Below are 24,285 nucleotides of genomic sequence, written 5' to 3' on the forward strand. Positions count from 1 at the left end.
CATACCTGCATTGACGTACAGTAGAACGAACGCTTGCCAACCATTTGTGTGAACCCAAGATAATACAATTTCTATGCGAAGGAGAGATGAAATTTAACACCAAATTGTATGCAACTTCTCTGATGATCGGAATATGAGAAATCGGTACCTTCCGTCATGGAGGCGAGTCCAGGGAAGGAGGGCGCACTCACAAACAACGCTAAACCAGGAACATATAACGCAGGGGAAGGCCATTTGTAACTATAAAACTTCTATTTAGTAGTACAACATACATATTTACTGGGTTCTTTCCCAGCTAATTGAAAACACATGAACTCCCTTTTTAGGCCTTTTGGTTTCGGGAGAGAAAAAAGTTCAACATACAAGCTGAAGCTGCAAATTCAACGATAGGGGTAACGATAAGGCTCTGCTACAACGGTAGTCACAGAGTACTTACAGAAAACATTTTAAAAACTGGCACGTCCATAAAACAAGCGCTTGTGCTATTATAAAGATGGAGGAAAAAAACACGAGTCACAAAACTTACTCGCGTAGCATCCTCCGATGTAATAGCTAACGAGCGGAAAAGAGATCCCGTCATCAAAACCCGGGGTGGGGAAAAGTTAGACAGGAGATGTCTTCCTATTAGTGACCTGAGAATGCAGAATCGTACGACGAAGCAGCAAATATCCACAGCACAGACTTTCTGCTCCCTCGTTCTTTCAGCTGTCCCTTCTTACAAATACTATCTGTGAACTAGAAAGAAGCTGGAACGCAAAGTTGCTTGGTTTCGGCTTCTCCTCAGCTTCTTGATGGAGCTTTATCTGTAATATATTAACAACTAAACAACATTAGACAAGATATACGGCAAAGGCAAAAACTAAGCAGTTGTTACTAAGTATACATCTAAGACAAACATATAAACGAGATATGAACCCCAAAATGTTTACGTCGTGTGCACATCCTTCCAACAATCTTTGTATAGAGTGTGAAAAGTAGGTTAGTAAGAGAAAAAAATTGAGAAATAGATGAAAAATAGTTTCACAAGCTAACATCAGAATTCCTTCTTTCGTCCACAATTCCTTCTCTTCCAGGACGAAAGTTTCTTCGTGTCCAGTTTAAGCATGCAAGTGCTTTTTGTTTGCCAAGTAAGACACAACCTTATATTATTAACAGTTATAGGGCGACATGAGTTCATCTCATGGTGTTTCTCCCAGATGGAGAATCTAGATAGTAGGTCGGTTCGTAACAAATTGTACTACAGAAGGACCACAGGCACTTTTATAAGAAACAACAGTTGAAGTGATAGTGCAGCATTTCCACTGAAATCATCAAACTCATCCATTTTATGATTGATGACCTTCTAGATAAGAAGAAACCAATTGAAAACGATCTGACAATTCGGAATGATACTCAATACCTAAGAAACACCGATTATAAAACCCTCCCACCCCCATAGGCACATCAGTCTCATAAAACAGTATAGTGGTTAGGTCAATGTTCAGTATCAAGTTACTAATGAAAGTGCATGAAGGCAAGATACAAGAGATGAAAATTATTTTCTTGGAAAATCTTAAATGGTTGCTGACAAAATAAGGTATTCAACATCGCCGTTGACAGAAATATTCCAGGTCAAAAATTACAAAAAAATTAAGTTAAAACTCAATGTAAGAAAAAGGTAACTACAAGAAGAATATCACAATTTAAATTGAACTTAATAACAATTTTATTGTATAAATTGTTTACTTTTAACTGAAAAATGTGATTCAAGCCCCCAAGAGCCTATCTGTGAGCTCACCTCTGTATCACAATTTTAAATATAGTTGTCATTGGACGTCGGGAATTCAAAACTAGTGTAAAGATACAGGGACTTAACACATTCAACTCTAAGTTCATTATCCCAAGTTTAACATTGAAAGTAAATTTCTTTCTGCAGCAACTTTTAAGACAAAAATTGCTTATAAAGGAAGTTAAAGAGAAACGGACAGAGAGTTAAAAACAAACAGTACAAACCTCATAGTGTTCAAGCAACGAAGCGAATAATGTTGCAACTCCTTCAATTACAAATTTCTGGCCAATGCAGGCACGCATGCCAGAGCCAAAGGACAGGAACGCTGGATTTTTATCTGGATCATTCAAAACGAAGGAGCTCTCTCCAGTATGCACAATTTTTTCAGCAGGCCCTGAGAACAATTAAGAACCAAGTTTTGTCACACACAGAGCATGTTATAACATATTATAGAGATTAAACTCCCTATCATGTAGTTTAGGATAGTGAATATGTCAATTCATACCCAAGCTAACTCTAAATTCGCATGGAAAAAGTGGGTTCTAATTCTATACAGATTAAACTCCCTAGGGTTATTAAGGATGCTTATATCAAACAAAATTCTCTCTACGGTTATTTTGTACAGAGTAAACTCCCTATCATTCAGTTTAGGACAGTGAAGTGTCAATTCATATCCAAACTAAGTTTAAATTCGCGTGAAAAAAGCAGGTTCTATACAAGAATATTCATTGAATATAAAATCCGCAAGTCGTGTAACAAAATAGGATAAAAGATTGGAAAGGGTAAATGATATAATAAAGTAAAAGCCATATACTGCTGCTGCATTTGCAAAAAAAAAAGGGAAAGGCAAAGTATGATTAGTTAATACTGGTATAAATGAAAATGTACTGTAGGGAACTTGAAAACTATATACACATCATGGGAATCGGTAGGAACGAAACCTGAGAATGATTTATTGAGCAATATATCAGATCCCTCTCTAGACCTCGCTAAAAAGCGATATGGATTAAATTCACCGGCATCACTTCCCCAGTTGTAATCATTCATCTGTACCAGCTGTACGGGTACAACCACCCCTGCTCCAGCTGGTATGGTTGCACCACCTTTAAGATTCAAGTCTTCAAAGAGAAAAGAAAGAAAATCAATTTAAACGCCTATTCTAGTAAAAAATGAAATCACAACCATCATGGAAGAGGGGAGAGGGGGTAGATGATGTTGAACTTAGCACCACAATTGGATATGCTGCAACTAAAGATAAGTAAGAATCTCAAGAAGCATTGTCTGAACGGCATTCACACACAACACACAAAAGCAGAAATGTGGAGTGACTGATATCTCAATACAGAAAATTAAGCTTCTAAGAAATTGATTAGAAGTTTTACCATGTTTGAGAGAACATCTCTGTATCAAAGATCCAGGTGGCACAAGACGAGCAGATTCGTAAACAGTTGCCAGTAATAAAACCAACTTATGAATATCCAGTTGGCCTTCTTCCATTGAACTATTTCGTGCCATAGTTATCTCCGAGTAGATCTTTGGAAACATAAATAAAGAAATTTAGGACAATAACAAGTTAATGCTTGTGATGCACACAAAATCACAATCATCAATATCACAAAAACCCAGTAGATTTTCTAACATGTTTACTTAAAGGGGTCTCCAAAGTTACAACCAGACTAGCCATGAATTTCCCTGTGCCACTATGAAAGACAACTACCCTAGCAAAGTTATGATATATGTCAAGAATTCTGATTGCCAAGTGACCATTTATACAAAAAAGTACCATATAAAATTGCCGGTTGTCCCGCCACAACCTCTGTATTTGACTCAGTTTGGATATGCCAATCAGTTTAATTTTCAAAACATTGGTCAATATCATTGTGAGTTTTCATTCCTACAATGATGAGTAGTGATTGTCTTATATAGTCACTCAAACTGATACTGCTTAAGATGAATACGTAATAACACATGAAACCTATCTACTATCTAATGAATAGAATTGTAATAAGAATAATAAATTATCATTATAACTCAAAAAATTATAATGAACTATCACTATTATTATCATTAGCGAGAGCCGTCTCTAATATGGGGAAGCTTTAATTTTTTTGGTGGGGGGTGTGTTGAGGGACTTCAAAAACGGAGACAGAAAAATCGTAAAATGAAGACATGAAGCACAATGAGCCAAGAAAGAGAACGTAAAGAGGTGCCTTGTCAACTAGATCAAATGTCAGTTTTGACAGGATAATTTCAAGCAGAAACATTAACTAGAAAGGACTCAGACAGAGACAGACAGAGCAATGGAGAGAGAGGCAAAAAGAAGACAGAAGGGCAGATTACCTTATCTTGTATCTTTGGATGTGTAACAAGGCTCACCAAAATATTATTAATCAAACCAGCTGTGGTAAGGCATCCATGAAACATAATGCCCATAAGATTCCTACATGGTTCTTCTTCCCTTGGATTAAGATGGCCATTAAGTTCCTGAAAGATTAGGTCATTTACTATTACAACTTCAGAACAAGATGGTCCATCAGACGCAAACTCCTTTCCCCAGTTTTCTGTTTCAATACGGTGACTATGATCCTGACCAAATAGCATGCAGTTTATTTTGCACTGTCGAATAATATCTTGCGTTAAGCATTTCAGCTTTGTGCACAGAGACTGGTACTTCCAAAATCCACGCTTCCAAACAGGAGTAACATTATAAGAAGCCCAAAGACGAGCATCCTTAGCTATCTTCATAAGGAGCTCCTCATAGATAGTTGCGTTAGACCAAGCTAAAAATGCATCTCCAAAGAGTGTGGCTCCTAGCATGGTAAAAGCCATATGTTGAGAAACCATTTTACTGTCGACACTGGCTTTCGCCACAAAAGTTTGTATCCTCTCCAAGATAGAATCCACAGCCTTTCTACGGATCACATTTTCACTCTCAAGAATTTTTCCGCTTAATTCTGTGAATAGTGCTTCCCGTCCCTTTTGCACCTGCAAATGAGAATATCATTCAGGAAACAACAATGAATGTTGCCAAATGGAATTGGGAATAATCACACAAGAAAAGTTGTGGAGTTTTTCATTCAGTCTTTGACAAACCATCATACCTGATGAACAAATATTGATAATAAATTATGTTTGGGAGATAATAAACTTCTCATATGAATATAAACAGTATGCAGATAGTATCAATTAGCTCCCGCTTAGTTGAAGTTACTGATTCCATATGTAACATGTATAGACCAATCAATGTTCAGGAATTGGGACTACATTAGGGAAAGAAAAAAAATCGTGCTTTCTACAAGGCAGTAACATATCTAATTTTAAAATCGTTTTAGTATGTTAGGGGAGGACTGTTATTTTACAGTTAAACTGTAGGAGAACCAGCAGTTAGATCAACAAACTAATCGTTCTGTTACATCCATAAATTCGTTTATTTCTTTCTTTTCCTTCCCTTTGTCCTTTCCCAAGTGTTTCAAGTAAGACCAGCAGATAAGCTGATGATAATTGATAAGGCAGTCATTTTACTGCTTTCTTTTCCTTCCCTTTAACATTCCGTCAATAAAATGCCACGGAGTAATAGCACCTACGTGCAGAAACAGAAACACAGGCTTTTTTCTCTTCTGGCATTAATGTTTTGCAATCTACAATGCAGACACAAAACACCGGTACAACATAGTAAGCTTCTAAGCATCACAAATACAAAAGTAAAGAAAGCAGAGAAAGAGGAGCCATAAAATGAAGCTCATACCATCTCAAAAGAAGAAGCAAAGAGGCTCGACTTTCCAAAGGCCAAATGGAATGCCCTTCCAGTCAAAGGCAATTTATCAGCAGCCTTTAGTAGCATCTCTTTGATCAGAATTGGATCCTTTATTGACACTAATAGCTCAGTAGGACCCAACCACAACTTGACAACAGACCCGTATTTCTTGTGCAAACCGGATAGCACATCTGATCAACGCCAAACGAAAAGAGTAATCAGTTACATTGTTCACTCTATCATCCAAATCACAAATTCATAGTCACCAAAAAATAAATGTATTTTCTACTCCTCAACCTCTTCATGTTTGGGGGAACCTAGGAAAACTCAACAAAATCAACGAAATTTGTATCGATTCTCCTTCCTTCAACTTATATTCCAAGTGTTCAACATAAATTTCAAAATTTCAACTTATATACATAGTGCCCTACATCAATTTCAATTTTGATGAAAACCCAGAAACCTTTTTTACACATATTACTACTGTTCTACTTCAATTTCAAAACGTTTTAAAAACCCAAAAACCGTGTTTGCTTATATTCCTGGAATTCCACTTCAATTTTAAATTTTGATGAAAACCCAGAAACCTTTTTTACATATATTACTACTGTTCTACTTCAAGTTCAAAACTTTTTAGAAAACCCAAAAACTTTGTTTGCTTATATTCCTGGAATTCCACTTCAAGTTTAAATTTTGATGAAAACCCAGAAACCTTTTTTACACATATTACTACTGTTCTACTTCAGGTTCAAAACTTTTTAGAAAACCCAAAAACTTTGTTTGCTTATATTCCTGGAATTCCACTTCAATTTTAAATTTTGATGAAAACCCAGAAACCTTTTTTACACATATTACTACTGTTCTACTTCAAGTTCAAAACTTTTTAGAAAAGCCAAAAACCTTGTTTGCTTATATTCCTGGATTCCCACTTCAATTTTAAATTTTGATGAAAACACAGAAACAGGAAGAATAAGCAAAACTTTCACTTCCATTAACATCCCAGCAACCAAACGCAGAAGTTGAGCCGAACCCAACAGCAAAGCTAATCTACTATACATAACCAGAAAAATTCCAATAACAAAAAATGCATTAGAGATAGAGACCAGTAAAATTTTCGCGGGAAAGGAGCTTGTGGTGGCCGTAGAAGGAAGGGCACGGCGGGCCGGGGATGGACCTGGCCTTGACCCACAAGCAGAGCAGCTTAAAAACCCTTGCGAGCAAGAGAGCGGTGACGGCGATGAGGGAAACCCAAAGGAAGGCATTGAATTCTCTGGCGGCCAAGTCTCTGAGAAGAACTCGGCAGCAACTTTCGTCGGAATCGCAAGCTCCGGATCTCGAGAAATGGAAGAGAAGTGTGAAGAGGATGTTTGATCCGCACGAGGAAGAAGAAGAAGTGGATGTCATTTTCTCATAGCAGAGGAGAAGAAACTGGGCAAGATCAACAGAAATGGTGCGATCGTAATCGGAACAAGTATAAAGTATCAAGAAATACAGGGATGGGAAGTTGGGAGTTGGACTTTTCAAGCGTAGCAGATTGTGTGCCCTCCTGATTGGGTGTTTTTCTATCGCGTTAATATTTTATATGAATGTGATACTAACGTATCTCACTGTACTTCTCATGTATTTTTTGATAATTTATGTTCGATAAATTTTTTTAATTCATTCAATCTGACTGTTATAAATTAAAAAGTATGTGAAAAATAAAATAAAATGTGTAGATATCAAACCTCATTTTATATTAATTTTTTATAAAAATAAAAAAATATATAAAATATTACCGTAATTTAATTGTGACTGGACAAATAAGAAGAGATTGGAAGACAGACAATCTGCCTTTTAAAGTGCCGATATGTCTGACTTTTGTTTCAGTGTGCGCGTGTCGTTTTGTTTGGTTGTCTGGAAGCGAGAATAATGGTGCTGCAAGTGCCACGTTTGTGTAGGTGTATTTTTCTTTCCCTTTTTTTATTACGAGAAAATTGAGCATTTGAACCAACATGACTGACATGATTGCCTGAAGTCTCAAAAGATGAAGCAAGAAATGTCCATTGCCAAAAATTGTAGAGTTATAATCTTGGAGACAAGACTTGATTGGTTTCAACCTTCCTTATTTAGTGATTTGCTCTCTGTACTGTCTCTCAAGAGATCCGCGTTCAACATGAATTTGGCCACTCTCTAACTTTAATTTTTGTTTGACATTAGGACTGTTTGTAACTTAATTATTGTTTAACATATATTAAGTCTATGACATTAAAATTAAGAAAATGTAAATTTATAAATACATGTCAGTCAATAATTAAGCTACAGAGAGATCACACTCATTTCGAATAAAAAAATTTCATCTCGTCTTTTAATCTCACTTTATTTTTTAAAACTGTCAAAATTAAGTTATTTGACATTATTTATGTCCATACTGATAGAAATTTAACAATTGTAGAGTTATAAAATGTACCAATTTAATCTCACTTTGTGTATTGTAAAATGTACCAATTTTTGTTTTTGTAAGTACCTTTTTTTTTTATGTAAAATGTCTCCGATTTTTAATGTAAAACCTATTTTTCAATCTGAAATGTATACATTGTTTATATATATAAATAATGTACCAATTTTTTCATATAAAATGTACCACCATTTTTGTATAAAATGTACCAACTTTTAGTATGTAAAATGTACCGTATAAAAATTACCAATTTTTGTATGTAAAATATCATTAATATAAGTAATGAAAAATCATGGGTTTTATTTCAATATAATTTATCTTAATATATAAGTATAATTTATTTTAATATTTCAATTCCACACAAATCATGTATTTTATTTAAAGTCTCATTAATATAACTACAAATATCAAATTTAATTAAAAATTATAATAACCTACATAGAAATGCATTATTATATTAATTTCAGAGACTTCAATCAAAAATTGAAAACCAACAAGGTTTAATCAAAGAATGTTGATAAATAGGGACCGCATCCAAAGTCACCCTTAAGTTTATGATAGTAAAGTTAATAAAGGGTAAGTTTTAAATACGTATTAGTCAACAATTGAGCCACAGAGAGGCCACACTCATTTTGGGTAAAAAAAAAATTGATTTCGTCTTTTTACCTCACATATCTTTTAAAACTATCAAAATTAGGTCATTTGACCTCATTTATGTCGACACTACTAGAAATTTAACAATTTTAGAGTTGTAAGTCTGAAAATTTCATACCTTGTCAATAATAATAACTCATCTCTACCAGCATGATATGAAATACCGACACTGCCTTTTCATTTAACGTCTACATGTATAATTAACCAATAGGGCAAACTGACTCGATTTTTGATAGTTTCAAATGATAAAGTAAGAAATCTTGCTTCAGATGGTAAAAGGCAGTTTCAAAGGACAAATCAATAAATATACCCTTCAACTTTTGCAGTATTAGTGCAATCCCAAATTGAGTTGTTTTCAATGGACGCAACTTTAAGTGACAAAACTTTAAAATTAGAGTTAAGCAGCTTGTGTTCAAAAGAAAAAGGTCGATTACCGACCGGGCCTTACTCTAAAACGTATTATTTGACTTTGAGTTTTGAAAAGTTAAATTAAAACCTAATCAAAACTTTAAACTTAATTACCAGCCGGGGCTAATCCACTGCCCAAAAAACCCTGCCGAGCCCAGCCCATTTGGGCGCCGGCCCTTCTTAAAAAGGCCGATTTGGCAGTTGTCCTCTTTGTCGAAAAAGCTCTTTCATTTTTCCTTCCATCCCAATTTTCCCAGGAAAAAAACAGAGATAAAGGAAAAAAAGTTCAGAAGCAAAGAAGAGAGAGAAAGCACACTCACAGAGAGAGATGATGACGTACGCAGCCACAGCTTCAAGGCCGCCGTGTTCTTCACAAACCCAAGTGCCCATTGCACGGATTGTGAGGGGTACTGCCCTCAACAGCAGCAGCTGCCGCAATAGTATTACCAGTTGCCGTCGGAGAAGCAATGGCTTCTGTGTAATTAAGGCCATGAAGAGCTCGTCTCCCCCAAGACTGACCTTGTCGAGCAATTGGGATTTTCCGTCAGCTACTACTTCGGCTCCAAGGCTGCCCAGATTCGAAGAGCTCGATACCACCAACATGCTTCTCCGTCAGAGAATCATCTTTCTGGGTTCTCAGGTTTTCCCTCCCTCTCTCTCTCTCTCTCTCTCTCTCTCAGTATCTAATTTTTCGACATGGGGTTTGCTGCTACTTGTGAAATTTGCACACTTTACTGTTTTTTGAAAGTTAAAAGTTCAGAATTTTGATGGGATTACTGTGTGTTTGTATTTCTTATTTACTAGAAGACTGAACTTGTATGTAAATTTGCACTTTTTTCTGTTTGTTGAAACTTGAAAGTTAGGAGTTAGAAATTTGAGGGGATTACTGTGTGTTTGTTTGTGTTTACTAACTTATGAAGAGAAGCGTTGCCTTGTTTAACTCTCTCTTCATTTTCCGCCCGTGGGCAGGTAGATGACATGACCGCGGATTTGATCATAAGCCAACTTCTATTTCTAGATGCTGAGGACCCCAAAAAGGACATTAAATTGTTTATCAATTCGCCCGGTGGTTCTGTTACTGCTGGTATGTTTTAAATATATTCGGCATGTTTGATCCTGGCACCTCTCTTCTTTCATTGCCTTTGATTCTAATATATCCCTGGTATTGTAGATAACAAGACATACAAAAAACTACATATTGTTATTACATAAGTAGGTAAATCAATTTTCAATTGTACAATTGTAACATAACTTAAAGCATTGGCATGCAAGTTAAATAGTAAATGAGAACAGCATATCATAACGCCAGGCTTTGGTAACAAAGGACAAAGGATTGCATGCATTTACTACCTTATTTTTGCAACATAATGGATGAGGAAATTTTAAAAGGAGAGCACTGGAAGAATAAACTGTCATCAATGCAAAGCAAGTAATATATTGACTTGAGTAAGTGTGCTGCAAAACCACGAACAGTAAGCTTTGATGTAATTTCTACTTACTTGTAGCTATTGATCATTACAATTATTATCTCGGATTGGGCTGTACAATGTCTGATGGCTTGGCTGGTAGCAGCAACGTGGAAATTGCCTTCTCAGGGTAGTTGAAATTGTGTTACATTTTTCACCATCACATAACATGTTAAACTGATGATGGATCTGCCACATTATTTGTTAGCTTTAGTCAATTATGAAACCAGCTTGGTGGATTTGCAAACCTTAAAGTTATGGGCCCTCCAAGACGTTGAATATCGCTAAGAAAAAGATTATTCAGGAAGTTGTGTCAATATACTTCTTGTGTTAACTTTTCAGAATGACCCTCTCAAACAATTTGAAAGGTTAATGTAACACCTAAGATAAAGATTGTAGCTTGGGCAATTGCTCTTTGTCTGATGTGCAGAAATCATGCAGATGCTTAACTATTTGCTACTCCATTCTCCAGTTGCTTATTCTTTGTTGATCAGGCTGATTTTAGTTGGGCAATTCTACCCTCTTGTGATGCTCTGTTATATGAAAAGTAATGTTTTCCAGAGGTCTAAAAGGGTTTGGTGCTAGAGAGCGTGCTGTGTAAGAAAACTTTTCGGTGGTTTAGTTGGAGAGAAATAGAAGTATTTGAAGGTGTAATGGGGAGGAGGTGGATCATTCAATTCCATGAGTTTCTGGATTGGTCTTTTCGTTCTATTCTTTGGTTGTGGTGCTGTTATCTTGTAGTACAATGTTGGCAATTAATTTTTTGTGTTGGTTTTCTGTTTTAGATGTAAGTTAGATGTTTGCTCTTTTAGGTGATACCTTGTCCCATGTGTTGTATCTTATCTCTTTTATTTGATCAAAGCTGCTGTCCTCATAAAAAATTGAAGAGAAAAAAAATGAAAGAGAGTTGAGAAGTAGAGATAGCTATCTGTGTCATTGTTGATATTCTTTAAAGCCTATGGAATCACCAAACTTTCAGAATGCAGACACAAAGTAATTGCATTATGTTCCTTTGATTTTAGAGTTTTCTACAAGAAAAAAGTGTTTAGATTTCTTTTTCCCATCCTACTTGAAAAAATATTTTGAGTTTTTTCCCTACTAGAAAAGTGTTTCAACTGTTTCTCCTAAGTTTTCTGCCATATATGGTGCCTTTGGATATGAGCAATGTCAATGGCTTATATGAAAAAGTCATTACCAAAAAAATATTGTTTGTATAATTTTATTATAAATATATTTTGTGTGCCTTGTGAAGATAAGTTTTGACTTTTTGATCCGATTGTCCATTTCTTTTTATTGATTTTCTTTTCTTCTGCTTTGGATATGAGAGCGTAGTTAAAACAATACACCATTGATTTCTATTGACATGTAACAATAACAACTTGATAATTAAAAGTAGGGTATGAATAGACCAGCCCCTAGTGTTGTTTATTTATAAAATCTGTCAATTTCTAATTATGTATTGAATCCAAGCAATTGCATATTTCATAATCTTTTTGTCTAATTTAATTGAGGAAGCTCAAGGGTGTGTGCGCATGGCCATTGATTATGCAAAACGATTTAACCAGCACACTTTATAACTAGGATTTGCATCAAAAAAAAATTTTCTTGATTTTTTTATTTTTTAATTATTCGAGTCAGTAGTATGTAGAAGCTATGATATCTTTTATATCGTTTTAAATACTCATTTTGAGTAACCTCAAGGATATATATCATGCATACTCTTTAGTTTCTACAAAAACACTTCAATAGCACCTACCACGGATGGTGGATAGTTTGTGCAATGGAATCGATATATCCATATATTATTTTGAACTTTTAGTCCAATTCTTCCCAGTGTAAACCACTACACGACAGGTTTTGGAAATCTATAGTTGCCTGAAGTACATAGTAAAAAAGATTTATGTAGGTGAGCAAGGTGTAGCGAGCAAAAGGTTTGGTTAGGAATAGACTAAATTTTGTTTATAAAGTTATAAAATGATGATAGTAAACAAGAACTTGACATGCTAGGGAAATACAAAGAAAAACAAAGATGATTAGCTTGGGGATAGAGTGAGTCTGCTCCCCAAAGGCATATTCTATATTCTTATAAAAACCAATGTGAAGACGATTTTAGTGTAAGGGACAAAAATGATTACCTAGGGGAATTAGACAAGCAACAATGAATTAAAAAAGAAACAACAACACAAGAAACTAACAAGTGATACTAGTATGAGGAGGGAGATTCTAAGTTGATTACTGTGTGGAACAAAGAAGATATGTATGGTTTGATGTTTGGGTACATTTTGTAACATCGAACAAAATTGGAGTGAGATATATGTTTGACGTGGGGTTTTGTTTTGAGTCCACATGGTTCTTTTATCTGAAAGTCCAACAGTTTATCCGTTGTTATGCATAATGCATATTGAAATTTGAATGAGATAGAGAACGGGAAATTTTTGTGGAAAGGAAAGAGGACAGAGGGCTGAGTAGGCTAGTGTCAATGAAAAGATTGAATGAGTTTTGCTGAAAACAAATAAAATAATTGAAAAAGTTTCTATCTATTTCTGCTTTTGGAAAGCAAAGTAGCTGTTCTCCAGCTTTAGCCTCACCCCCACTCCCTTGTTATTGTGATGCGACGTGTGTTGGATTGAGTTGTTTTTTTCTTTTTAAAGTTCTCCACATTTTTCTTCTTTTATGTTCTTACCAACCTGCCCCATCTTGTAGGAATGGGAATATATGATGCAATGAAATTGTGCAAGGCAGATGTTTCAACTGTTTGCCTGGGGCTTGCTGCTTCTATGGGGGCCTTTCTCCTTGCTGCAGGTTCTAAAGGAAAGAGATTCTGCATGCCCAATGCAAGAGTGATGATCCATCAACCCCTTGGAACTGCAGGAGGAAAAGTAATTGCTTGTTATCTGCTTCTGTTGATGTCCATGTTTTTAAGTACTGTTTGTTTTCCATAATGTTTTCAATATGATTATAAATCTGGCTTTTCACGGATACCAATATCTTTATCCTTGATTCCACTGCATGTAGATGATGTTATCTAGTGTTTTTATTACGAAGTTGTAGCTGACCATTAATTGCTTCAGATGCATTTACAAACTTAGTTTCCCCAAGCCTGATAGTCTCAGGTTTGAGGCATGGTATATATTATCATATGTTGTTCGTGCGAAGTTATAGATGACCATTGTTCTTTAAGTTTGTATTAGCTCACCCCAGCCTGATAGTCTCTGGTTCGAAGTATGGTCTATATGCTAGTAAGCATCTTCTTTCAGAACATTACTTCATCAATTTGATTTTTTGTAAGAATCTACGTTCTATTTTGATTGGAAAATTTGATGTTCTTTTTAATGCACAGGAAGGTAGAACAATGCAGATATGCTCTTAGATTATGTACTTGGGAAGTTCTCATTTAGATTTATTTTACTTTTACAACGATGGCTAAACTTTTGGTATTTAACATATGATGCATGCATTACCTATATCATGGAGGACGCATACATATTGTTTGAATATGCTGTTAAGATATTGTTTTTTGTTTACAAGGCTGATACATTTATCGGCATTTCATGTGAGTTCAGGCAACGGAAATGGGTATTCGAATCAGAGAAATGGTGTACCACAAGATTAAATTGAACAAAATATTTTCAAGAATCACAGGGAAGCCTTTAGAGCAGGTCAGGCATCAGATAGGATCTCTCCATGGTAAATATTCTGTGAGGGTCTCCTTCCCCTTTTTTTAAGTTTATTTTGTTGGTGCAGATTGAAGAGGACACAGACCGTGATAATTTCATGAATCCTTGGGAAGCTAAGGATTACGGGTTGATTGATTTCGTTATCGATGATGGAAAGCCAGGCTTAGTTGCGCCCGTAGGAGATTTCACACCGCCACCCAGAACACGAGTCTGGGATCAATGGAAAGTTGAAGGGAGCAAGAAATCGAGAAAGAACTTGCCCTCAGAGCAAAGATTTTCTGACAATGGGAGAGAGGCTGAGAAGGAAAAGGAAGCACCCGCTGCTACATGAAACATTACACTAGTCTTGTGCTTTTTACCTCTGGTTTATTTTGATTATGTTGTAATGCTCACTCCTCATAGTATTGTAACGTAGGTCATTTGTCAAATAGTGAAAGTAGATTATTCAATATCTCCTCGGAGATTGACATATTTCTCAATTTTACGTGTCGGAAAGGGCACATTTAGATGTTTCACAGAATTTCTTCTCGGATTTGGATCCTCTCTTGAGCTAATGGAGAGAATCCTCTTAACGCATCATCGTGGACCGTTGGATTTTTATTCAACGGTTACAATTATTAAAACTTTAAAGGGACCCCTTTGTTTGTAGCCGTTGGACAAAAAGCCAACGGTCCTCGATGATTGGTCAGGAGGATCCTGTCCATTAGCTTAGGAGAGGATCCAAATCCTTTCTTCTCCGCCCTCTATCTTGTCGTTGGTGTATACTCCTCACTAGTGGCGTAGAGTTTTGGCAAGAGTAAAACGGCAACTTGTTAAGTGTTTGGCTATGTTCATTCGGTACTTTGCTGGCTAAAACTCTCCGGCTAGAGGAATGGGGATGCGTTTGGACCTTTTCTTGTTTGTTTATGTTCATTCGCACAAGTTTTTTCTTTAGGGACAGACCAAACTAACGATACTCCGATATCTGGCTGGCCAAATAGCGTCCCCAGTCACAAGTATAGCAACATCGGCGATAAGTGTTCTGGCGTAACACGCGAAAGGCCTAACCCAGCAAAGAAGTATCTAAACGTATCGCTTTGAGTTTACTAAACAAATTACAATTTGAGTGTATATGTCAGTTTATGATTTACAATTAAGTAGTTGTGAGGAGCTGAGCTGTGTTCAGTAACTCGCCTCCGTAACTAAACCAACTTGAAGATTGATAGCAAAACCTTTCATGCAACATCAAGATCAAGTTGCGCTTGTGATGCCATATGTGGTAACTTCAAAAGAACCTCCAAGACAAGAGGACAATGCCGTTGGAGTAAGGTCTCAAGGTCTCGTCTAATACGTACAAGCACGGTGCTTCAATTCAACTAACATGTTGATTACTTTGGAGTATAGAGTTGTTGTACAAGTTTAGGTTAAAACCTGAAACATATAATGCGAGCAGTGTGCGGTAACTAACTGGTACAATAAAATATAACACACTTTACACTAATCGCTTAACAAGCCCTTGTTTCGATACGGATACAAAAAGTTAGAGTCGGGATGAACAAGATCTTATCACACTCAATTTACCCTTCCGCACTCCTTTTGCAACTGCAGGGAAATTGTGAAATATTCGGTTTGAAACGCATGTTGCTAAAGAGGAATTCCAGAATTGCAACCCTAAACAAATGTCTCATTAAGTTTTATTTTATGGGAGTTGTGTCATTGAAACCTCATAAAGGTCATCATTGGTTCCGAAACTGAAAAAATCACGAGAACATTCATATACGAAAAAATGTAAAATGACATTTTCAAAGTGCTAATAACAACACCGTAATGTAATTTGTTTGAGTTGTGAAACTTGTCCCCCATTAAATTTGAGTCATACTCTTCATTGGGCCTTTCTCTCATGGTCTGGACCTGGCTGACCCATTTCACTGATGGAGGCCCCAAAAAAAAAGGAAAAAGTTAAAAGAAAAAGAAAAAAACAAACCGGAAGCAAAGGGCACCTTTCTTGGCGCCAACTTTTCGAAAAATATATATCCCTCTCCCCTCTCGCATTCATAACTCATAGTTAACCATATCTCTATCGATCTCTAGGGATCTTCCAGGTTCCAATTCTAATTCGTCAAACAAACCTAGAAAAACGGTGTTGTAATCGTAATGCCACCACATTTCTCTCCCTCTCTTTCTCTGGGGTTTTGTTCGTCCCCTTTATCCTCTAATATCAGTTACTGCTAGTCTACTACTACTCAGATCTTCAAAAAGACGCCACGTCAATCCTAACATTTCGTCACTCGCGATGATCGCGAAGCCGTCGTACCTCTCTCCCTCTTGTACCACCTGCGCTTCCTCCTCTGTGAATTGCAAGTTCCATTTCTCTATCTCTATCTGGTTTTCGTTTCTTTTTATTTTCCAGGTGAATTTTGGTATTCTCGACGGAGGCAGATGAGGGTTTAATTGGAACTTTGGATTTTTAAAATTTCACATAATTTGGGATGAAATTGGGGAGAGTTACGATCAGAGGGACAAGATGCTTCTCCAGCTTAAGCAAGAGTGTCTTGATATTTACTGGAAGAAGATCGTGTTTGGGTTAATATTTGAACATTAGGCTTAAGTGAAGGAAAGCCCAAGGGTGCCAAATTAAAGGAGATTTGCCCGAAGCCCAGCATCAAGCCCAAAGGCAGATTGAAGCCTTCTCAGCCAAGGTACAAGCCACATGCTTACATTGAAATAACAAGTGATGGAGACTAACCTAGGGGTGGGCACAGGCTGGGCTAGGCCTAAATTTGGAGGGACTGGACCAGACCTGCTTAAAAAGGAAATGGGATGGGTCAGGCTGGGTATTGCAAATCTAATACTGGAACCGGACCTACAGCCCATTTGAAATGGGCCGATTCAGGCCAGGTACAAAGGTCCTCTGTGTTTTTTATTTTATTTTTTTTGGAAATTACCTTAATGAAGTAAATCACATCAGTTCATCTGAAGGCTACAATTAGTTCATGAGCTGCAATGCTCTACAAAATTTTGTACATTAACAAGCACTAAAGTTTTTTACGACAACCAACTTCCCCAATAAATTAAATCTAGAGCTTAATAGTTCTCTAAAAATTATAACCAAACATAGCATTACATTAACATTTTAATATCAAATAAACTTCAAATAACCAAAAAGACAAATAATTTCATAACAAGCAAACTAAAAACAACCTAGAAAATAACAAACAATCAAAACCCAGAAACAAAACACCTAAAAAAAGAACAAAGTTTCAATTTTTCAGAGAGGAAAAAGAAAGATAATTGAAAAAGGAACCTGTATTCCCAAGTTTGGAAACCAGATTTGTAAAGAAGGAAATGGAGAGGCTCCCAATAGTTGAAGACCTCGTTGCAGTTGTGTATGATGTTTGATGTGGCGCTCATGTAGCTCAACATTCTTAGAGCCACCAGCAGAAAGAACCATCCAAACCCTTTGTCAACGACGAACGCAAACAAGTACGGTGAGATTGGTTGCTCCATCACAAACTCATCGACGACCCTGTCGTCAGTGTACCACAAAGTGTCGCCAGATATCAGCGTCGAACAAAGCGTCGCCAGAGATCGAGGCCTGATGATGATGGTAGCGGACGGAGTGAGGAAGACAAGAGTGAATCAGGAGGAGAGATCGAGGTCTGATGATGGTAGTGGCGGCGAGAGAGGAAAGGAGATTCAAGGAGGAGAGATCGAGGGAGGAGAGATCCAGAGAGGGGAGAGTTGAGTGAATTGGGTATGAGAATGGAATGGAGTCATAGGAGTCCTGGACAAGAATAAGAGAGAGAAGGTGAAATCAATGGTAGGAAATCAACAGTCTCGGCCGGGGACCCTTTTTTTTCTAATTTCTAGAACCGGCCCGCCCCGTTATTTACCTATACCCGCCTCGCCTCGTCCCATTTTGTATTTATAATTTTTGGACCCGCACTGTACATGTACCGAACCTTGATTACCCGTCCCGACCCGCGGTTCCTATACCTGTTTGCCCACCCCTAGACTAACCAACTACTAGCCAAAGAACACTTTCCAGTGGTATTATAAGTATAAAGTTGATAACTCACTACTCTCCAAGTGTTTTCGGCCTAGAGCAAAGTTACAGTAGTCAGGCTAAACTGCCTTTAAAAGGAAGAAGAGACAGCAGAGATAAAGACACTCAACCAAACAAACAAACATACAAACTTTGCTCTCAAGCTAGATTTGCATCCAAAAGCTGAAATCAACCCAGATTCAGCTCTTTTAGCAATAATTTCCTTAGGAAAGCTATTTTTTGTCTAGTATAAAAGCTCTGCTATCTCCCTTAATGGTATAGTATCGATTCCCTCATGTAAACTTGTTTACCATCCACCTATTTTTAGCATATAACCCTTGTAAATTCAAAGAGAAGTGACTACAAGAAGTTCAACCTTGCCAAACAAGGTGAAATCTTACCCGAAGCTCTTTGTTTGTTTTCTAAATTAATAGATCTATTACTTAATGCATTCTCCAGCATGTATTCAAGTCATTTCCACCTGTTTTTCTATTAGAGTTTCATTGGCATCTGGATCTGGTTAGTATAATGGATATGTTTTCATTAAGAGCAATCTAGGACCAAACAAATGACCTAAGGGGATATGGACTCCCTTCATTCGAACATACAAGACCATGAACTAAAAGTCTTTGTTATAAGGCAAGAAAAAGAACTTAATGTGACTTACCATCCACGACAATCCTTTGATAACAAGAAGTTTGAAGTAACTTGGGACGCAAGTAATCGACTTAAAACACACTTGTTCTACGTCTGCTATACTAAGATAGTAGTGGCACGCCTAGCACTTAGTTTTGACTGCGAGCCTCAAGGCCTACACCTAAGGCCCCACAAAAGCACATTTTAGAATTAACTTTGTCATCTTCTTGTAGCAAATCAATAAGCAAGAACCGAACTACACATCCAAAATACTAATCCCTTGGGGAGCTGTGCTAAGATCCGAGGAGCCTTCTCTAGAGAAATTTTTGCCTGAGCAAATCAAAATGACCAGGAAGCACAGGGCATATTTGCACCGGTACTTACCCGACGGTCAAACCCAGATCAAGGCCATTATTTCGGCTTTTGGAGAAGTCGACTCCTTTTCTCGCGAAAGAGGGACCCTCGAAGACTAATTGTCCCCTCGAACCTGTTCTGGATGAATTGGAATCATGTATGGTTTATTAGGTGTTTTTGTTTTTATAACTTGTATATTTTCTTAATCTTCTGTGCTTAGTCAACACCTACTTCTATTCTAGGTTCCCCTGTTACAGAGGAGTACACTGCATAACAACAGGAAAGTGAGGAGGACAAGCGTAAATCTCGAGTATGCTTGGACTTGCTACTTCTACTCACGCGTTCGCTAATATGCAAATGAAACACCTTTCCATCTAGACTTTCATGCTTTCTGCAGTGCAAATAACGTACAATGCCCATCTTATGATCCTTTAGTTTAATCTGTTGCGTAAAATGCTAAATGTAGCCTAATTGCTACCAGAAAAGTAGATATAATCTCATTCTTCTATGTCAATTTGGCGACTTTAGTCTCCTCATATCTATGTGTCTGTCCTAACTCTTGGATATGGTAGATCATCTTGATAATAGCTATAAAAACATGTTGTTATCACTATGTATCACCGTTCATTTGGCATATTCATTGTTTCTGCTGCTCTTATGGATTGTGCGGGGCATGCCAATCGAAATTAGGAGAGAGAAAATAACAATTTGGCCTATGGTTAATCTTTATAGGAGCAAAAATGGCTTTAAGAACAATTTAATGCAAAACAGGAGGCAATTTTTGGTTCAAGGCCTTCTACAAAGAAGCCATTGGGACAAAGCACCAATGCTAACACCATGGTTGGCACACCAATCAGTCGAGTACACCCTTAGGCTGTCATAGAGTCTTAGATGGAAATAAACGCAGAGAAAGCGGAAGGGCACATAACGCAATGCCCATTAACTATGTTGCTCTTCCAAAGGACGATTCAGTTCCTCAGAGAAACTAAAGAGCACATCTCAATCACTATTTTCGATTAACCAGATTCCAATCGACAAATTCGTCGAAAGGATGTTGATAGTACTAAGGACAATTCTCTTGTAAAAAATAAAACCTAGCTTGGTTTTGATTCTGTTATTTTCTTGTAATAGTTTGTTAGTTTGTTGAGTTAGTTTTGGCTAAGTTAGTTTTGTTTGTTAGGCTGAGCGGTCCACACAAGTGTGTGTGTTGAGTTTTGTATAAATACCACTTGTAAGATTATTATTATTCAATCAATGAAAGTACCACACTTCTTTTCACATTAGCAGTTCAATGTGATTGGTTTTTGACCAACTTGATGTTAGCAAATACCTTCTTACATGACAATCTTTGAGATACTATTTTCATGAAACAACCACCAGGCTTAATTAAGCCTCATCATATCTGTCAACACCATAAATCCCTCTATAGTATGAAACAAGCTCTTAGAGGTTGGTATGAGAAATTACATGGTGCTTTAAATTCTCTTGGTTTCATTGGTTCCCAGAATGATCGCTCATTATTTGTCAAAAAGGTTCCCTCACTGGTTTTTGTTCTAGTGTATATTGATGATATCATTGTGATTGGACCTTCTTCTCAAGCATGTCAAGATACTATCTCTAAACTTAGTGCCATGTTTCCTATTAAAGATCTTGGACCATTACATTACTTTCTTGGTCTTGAAGTTAAAAGATCCACCATTGGCATCTTTATTTCTCAGACCAAATATATATGGGATCTTCTCAAGAAAGCAAAAATGGATGGTGCAAAACCTTGCTCTACTCCACCGAGTACTTCAAAATTGGATCATTCATCTCCTCTGCTTATGAATCCTGCAGAATATAGATCTCTTGTTGGTGGATTGCAGTATCTCATATGAACCAGACTTATCCTTTGCAATTAACCTTGTCTGGCAGTTCATTCACAGTCCAGTGCATCTCATTTCCAAGTAGTGAAACGAACTCTTAGATATCTTAAAGGCTCTTTGGATCTTGGACTATGGTTTTCTAAATGTTCTACACCTCTCATTATAAATGCATTTTCAAATGATGATTGGGCATGTTGCTCCATTGATAGAAAATCCACAGGTGGGTTTTGTGTTTTCCTGGGCAACTCCATCATTAATTGAAGTGCCAAGAAACAACTCACAATAGCAGGACATCAACTGAAGCAGAGTATAGATCATTCGCTAACATTGCCGCAGAACTTACTTGGATATGAAAATTGTTAGTTGATGTTGGTCTGATCCTTCCTTGTCCTCCCAAGCTGTTACTTGTAAGAATAAATGAATATGATATAACGTGTTACTTGTAAGAAAATAAGTTGTCAAATATTTTAAGGCTTTGAATCTAAACTAATATGATTTTGTAGTTAATATGCATTTGGTCTTCACAGGTCCTAGAAATGAAAACCTTAGGAGAGCAGGACTATCGTATTTGTATCCTCACAAAAGAATATTAAGATAGAAAAAAACTAGAATCGTATTTTCGACGAATCCGGAAGAAGTAACTCTTATTCCTCTCATTTTTTAATCATTAGTATTTTCTGTTATGTTTTTAATAGTTAATTGTTCTTTCCTTTTTTATTTTTATTTTTATAGTTACAATTTTGAAGTTTTTAATTAGTATTTTGAAGTTTCGTACATTAGGTTTGATGATGGAGATGGTTTAACGGAACCCACGAGGCCAACTCACAGCCATATGTCTGTAAACATTTCGTATTGGATTCTAATACTTGTTAAAGTATCAGAGTTTGCCTCTAGACCAAACTTTTAGTTTATGCTAGATATTTATTAGTGGGTTCTAAATACTTCAATCGTTTTACCTTTTCGTGCCTCTCCTCCTAATAATCATATATAGAACTCGACCAAAATAAAGTTTCTCCAAACTAATCATGAACAATTGCTTTCTTAATATTTTATATAAACCCCTAAGATTGATAGAAACACGAATGCGCGCGACATACATAAAAATTTGCAAAGAGAGCTGATTTTCGTACATATTTTTTAATTTTTTTACACATTTTTTTTTATCATCAGATTGAATAAATTAAATGAAAATGATGAATAAAATTAGCATGTAATAAAAAGAGGGTGTGTTTATTTATTTTCCATTTGAAAATGAGAAACATAAATCGAATAGCATATAAGCTAAAGTAAGTCGCAGCTAGTGGGAATAATTTAAACAGATTTGGTTTTGATGAATGTAGAGTGTCTCCACGATACTTAGCAACATTGACTACTACAAAAAGCAGCACACGGCAGCTACAACTAGTATGTGGAGAATCAACGGTTGTTGAATATGATTAAACAAACCCTAGTGGTTGCCATGCATGCATGCAGATAATTACGCTTGTAATTGTATTATTTCAACTCTGAAAAATGGGTGGATACTCCAATGGCATGTCTACCGTGTGTGAGACAATATTATAATAACTTATGTTAACAAACGTCTAAATGGAATTATTTAACTAATTGATACGTCCATTGTAAACACATTACTTGAGTTTTTATGTTTTTGGCTTTGTTAACCTTGATTTGTATAGTTGATGAGTAGGATCTGCACCACAGCATGATGATCCCAAATTGGTGCTCATGCTGGTCATGCATAGATTAGGATCCAACTAAAAGCACAAGAAGGAATTTAGGAATTAGCTCTGAACTTTTTTTCTTCTGTGTTTATATATTTTTTGAATTAAATGTCTCCTTTGAATCAATACCAATTCAAATACTTTAAATAATAATAATAATAATACAAAAAGAGATTCTGAATTTCTGAGTGGAATGAAACCTGTTTGGGGCATTTTCAGAACCAAGTGGAGCACATTTTTGTAGAGACGTCTAGAACTAATATGGTGAAAAGATGAAAATTGAATACTATAAGCAGCCTAAAGAACGTTTTATTCGATAAACTTTCATTGAAATACAGGCATGTTTAAAAGCTAAAGCACATTCATGTCCATATCTGCATATTTTAGTGCACGTAAGAGATAAAATTAATATAATATAGTTCACGAAAGTAATAGTAAATACATTTTCTTTTTGATAAGTTTTGTTTTTTTATTTTTATTTTTAAGTAGAAAAAAATTGAGCGAGTTATAATCCAGAAAATTATCAACCATTTTGTGCGAGGAGAGAATATATTGGGGTAATCTTGCGTAATTGACGATGTAAAAGCAGATAGATATCCGCATATCTACATGGCTGTGGGTGATATTCTTTGTAATAAGGAACTGATGCAATTTGTCCACTTAAAATTTATATGCTGTGTGGAGAGTGACGGAGTCCAGTGGATAATGGGAATTAAGTACAGATCCTTTGGAATTACTATTTCATGGAATTTTAAGCACACTTTATGAAATTGGTTGGAAAGATATATACAAATTTAAGGGGCTTTGGAAGCTGAATGCATTGCCGACTAGGTAACCAAAATTAAGTTTAATAATATCAAATGATTACTTTGTGTTAATTGTACTATGCATTGAGACAATTATTGGTATATATAAAACTGACTAAAACAAAAGCATATTGGTTGCTTGAATATTTATATTACAAATTTTTCCTTTTCTTTTCCTTTGGAAAACTTAAATATTGAGAGCAACAAGACTTGCAAACTTAGGACTTGTTTGGAAATGTTTTTAAAATGATTGAAAGCTTTTGTGATGAAAATGTTTTTTGAACTAATCTTGGTAAGAACGCAAGTGAATCTTGAAAAGCACTTGAAATGCTTTTTTATGCTTCTTCGCAAAAGCACTTCAAGTGCTTTTGAAAATAAAAAAAACATTTTCTTTTAAAGCTCTTTTAGGGCTGGTTTGGTATTGCTGTGCTTTGAAAAAAAACTGCTTCTGCTATGCTGTGAGAATAAGCAGTTGTGAAATAAAGTAGCAGAGTGTTTAGTAAACTTTTTTGTAAAAGTGCTTTTGAAAAAGAAAAAAAAAAGGCAGTATTATAGTGTTTGGTAAACTTTTATGTAAAACAGATGTGAAAAAAAAGCTGGTTTTTCAAAGCTAGGTTTTGCAACTTCTTGTTTTTGGCTTTTTTTTTATCCAAAACTGTGAAAAAAAGCTGAAGCTGAATGTTTACCAAATACAAAAGCAGTTCCCAGCTTTTTT

The 24,285-nt window shown here is 36.1% G+C and overlaps 2 protein-coding genes across 2 annotated transcripts; one reads left to right on the forward strand and one right to left on the reverse strand.

Moving 5' to 3' along the window:
• Positions 1-220: 220 nt before the first annotated feature.
• On the reverse strand, positions 221-7,079 carry LOC103959968 (cytochrome P450 71A14). Its single transcript, XM_009372350.3, has 7 exons — positions 6,626-7,079; positions 5,514-5,713; positions 4,109-4,753; positions 3,151-3,301; positions 2,710-2,886; positions 1,993-2,162; positions 221-803 (listed from the first exon to the last, which is right to left on the reverse strand). Exons 1-7 carry the CDS (start codon positions 6,924-6,926, stop codon positions 702-704), a joined length of 1,746 nt encoding a protein of 581 aa, XP_009370625.2. The 5' UTR covers positions 6,927-7,079; the 3' UTR covers positions 221-701.
• Positions 7,080-9,233: 2,154 nt separating this feature from the next.
• Positions 9,234-14,643, forward strand: LOC103959969 (ATP-dependent Clp protease proteolytic subunit 3, chloroplastic-like). The gene is made up of 5 exons (XM_009372351.2): positions 9,234-9,661; positions 9,991-10,105; positions 13,191-13,366; positions 14,051-14,146; positions 14,232-14,643. The coding sequence occupies exons 1-5, from the start codon at positions 9,350-9,352 to the stop codon at positions 14,493-14,495; spliced, it is 963 nt and encodes a 320-aa protein (XP_009370626.2). The 5' UTR covers positions 9,234-9,349; the 3' UTR covers positions 14,496-14,643.
• Positions 14,644-24,285: the final 9,642 nt, after the last annotated feature.

This window comes from the organism of the source record quoted next, unplaced genomic scaffold (genome assembly GCF_019419815.1).
Source record: "Pyrus x bretschneideri cultivar Hongxiangsu unplaced genomic scaffold, Pyrus_bretschneideri_v1 Contig62, whole genome shotgun sequence".
NCBI classification, from domain to species: domain Eukaryota; kingdom Viridiplantae; phylum Streptophyta; class Magnoliopsida; order Rosales; family Rosaceae; genus Pyrus; species Pyrus x bretschneideri.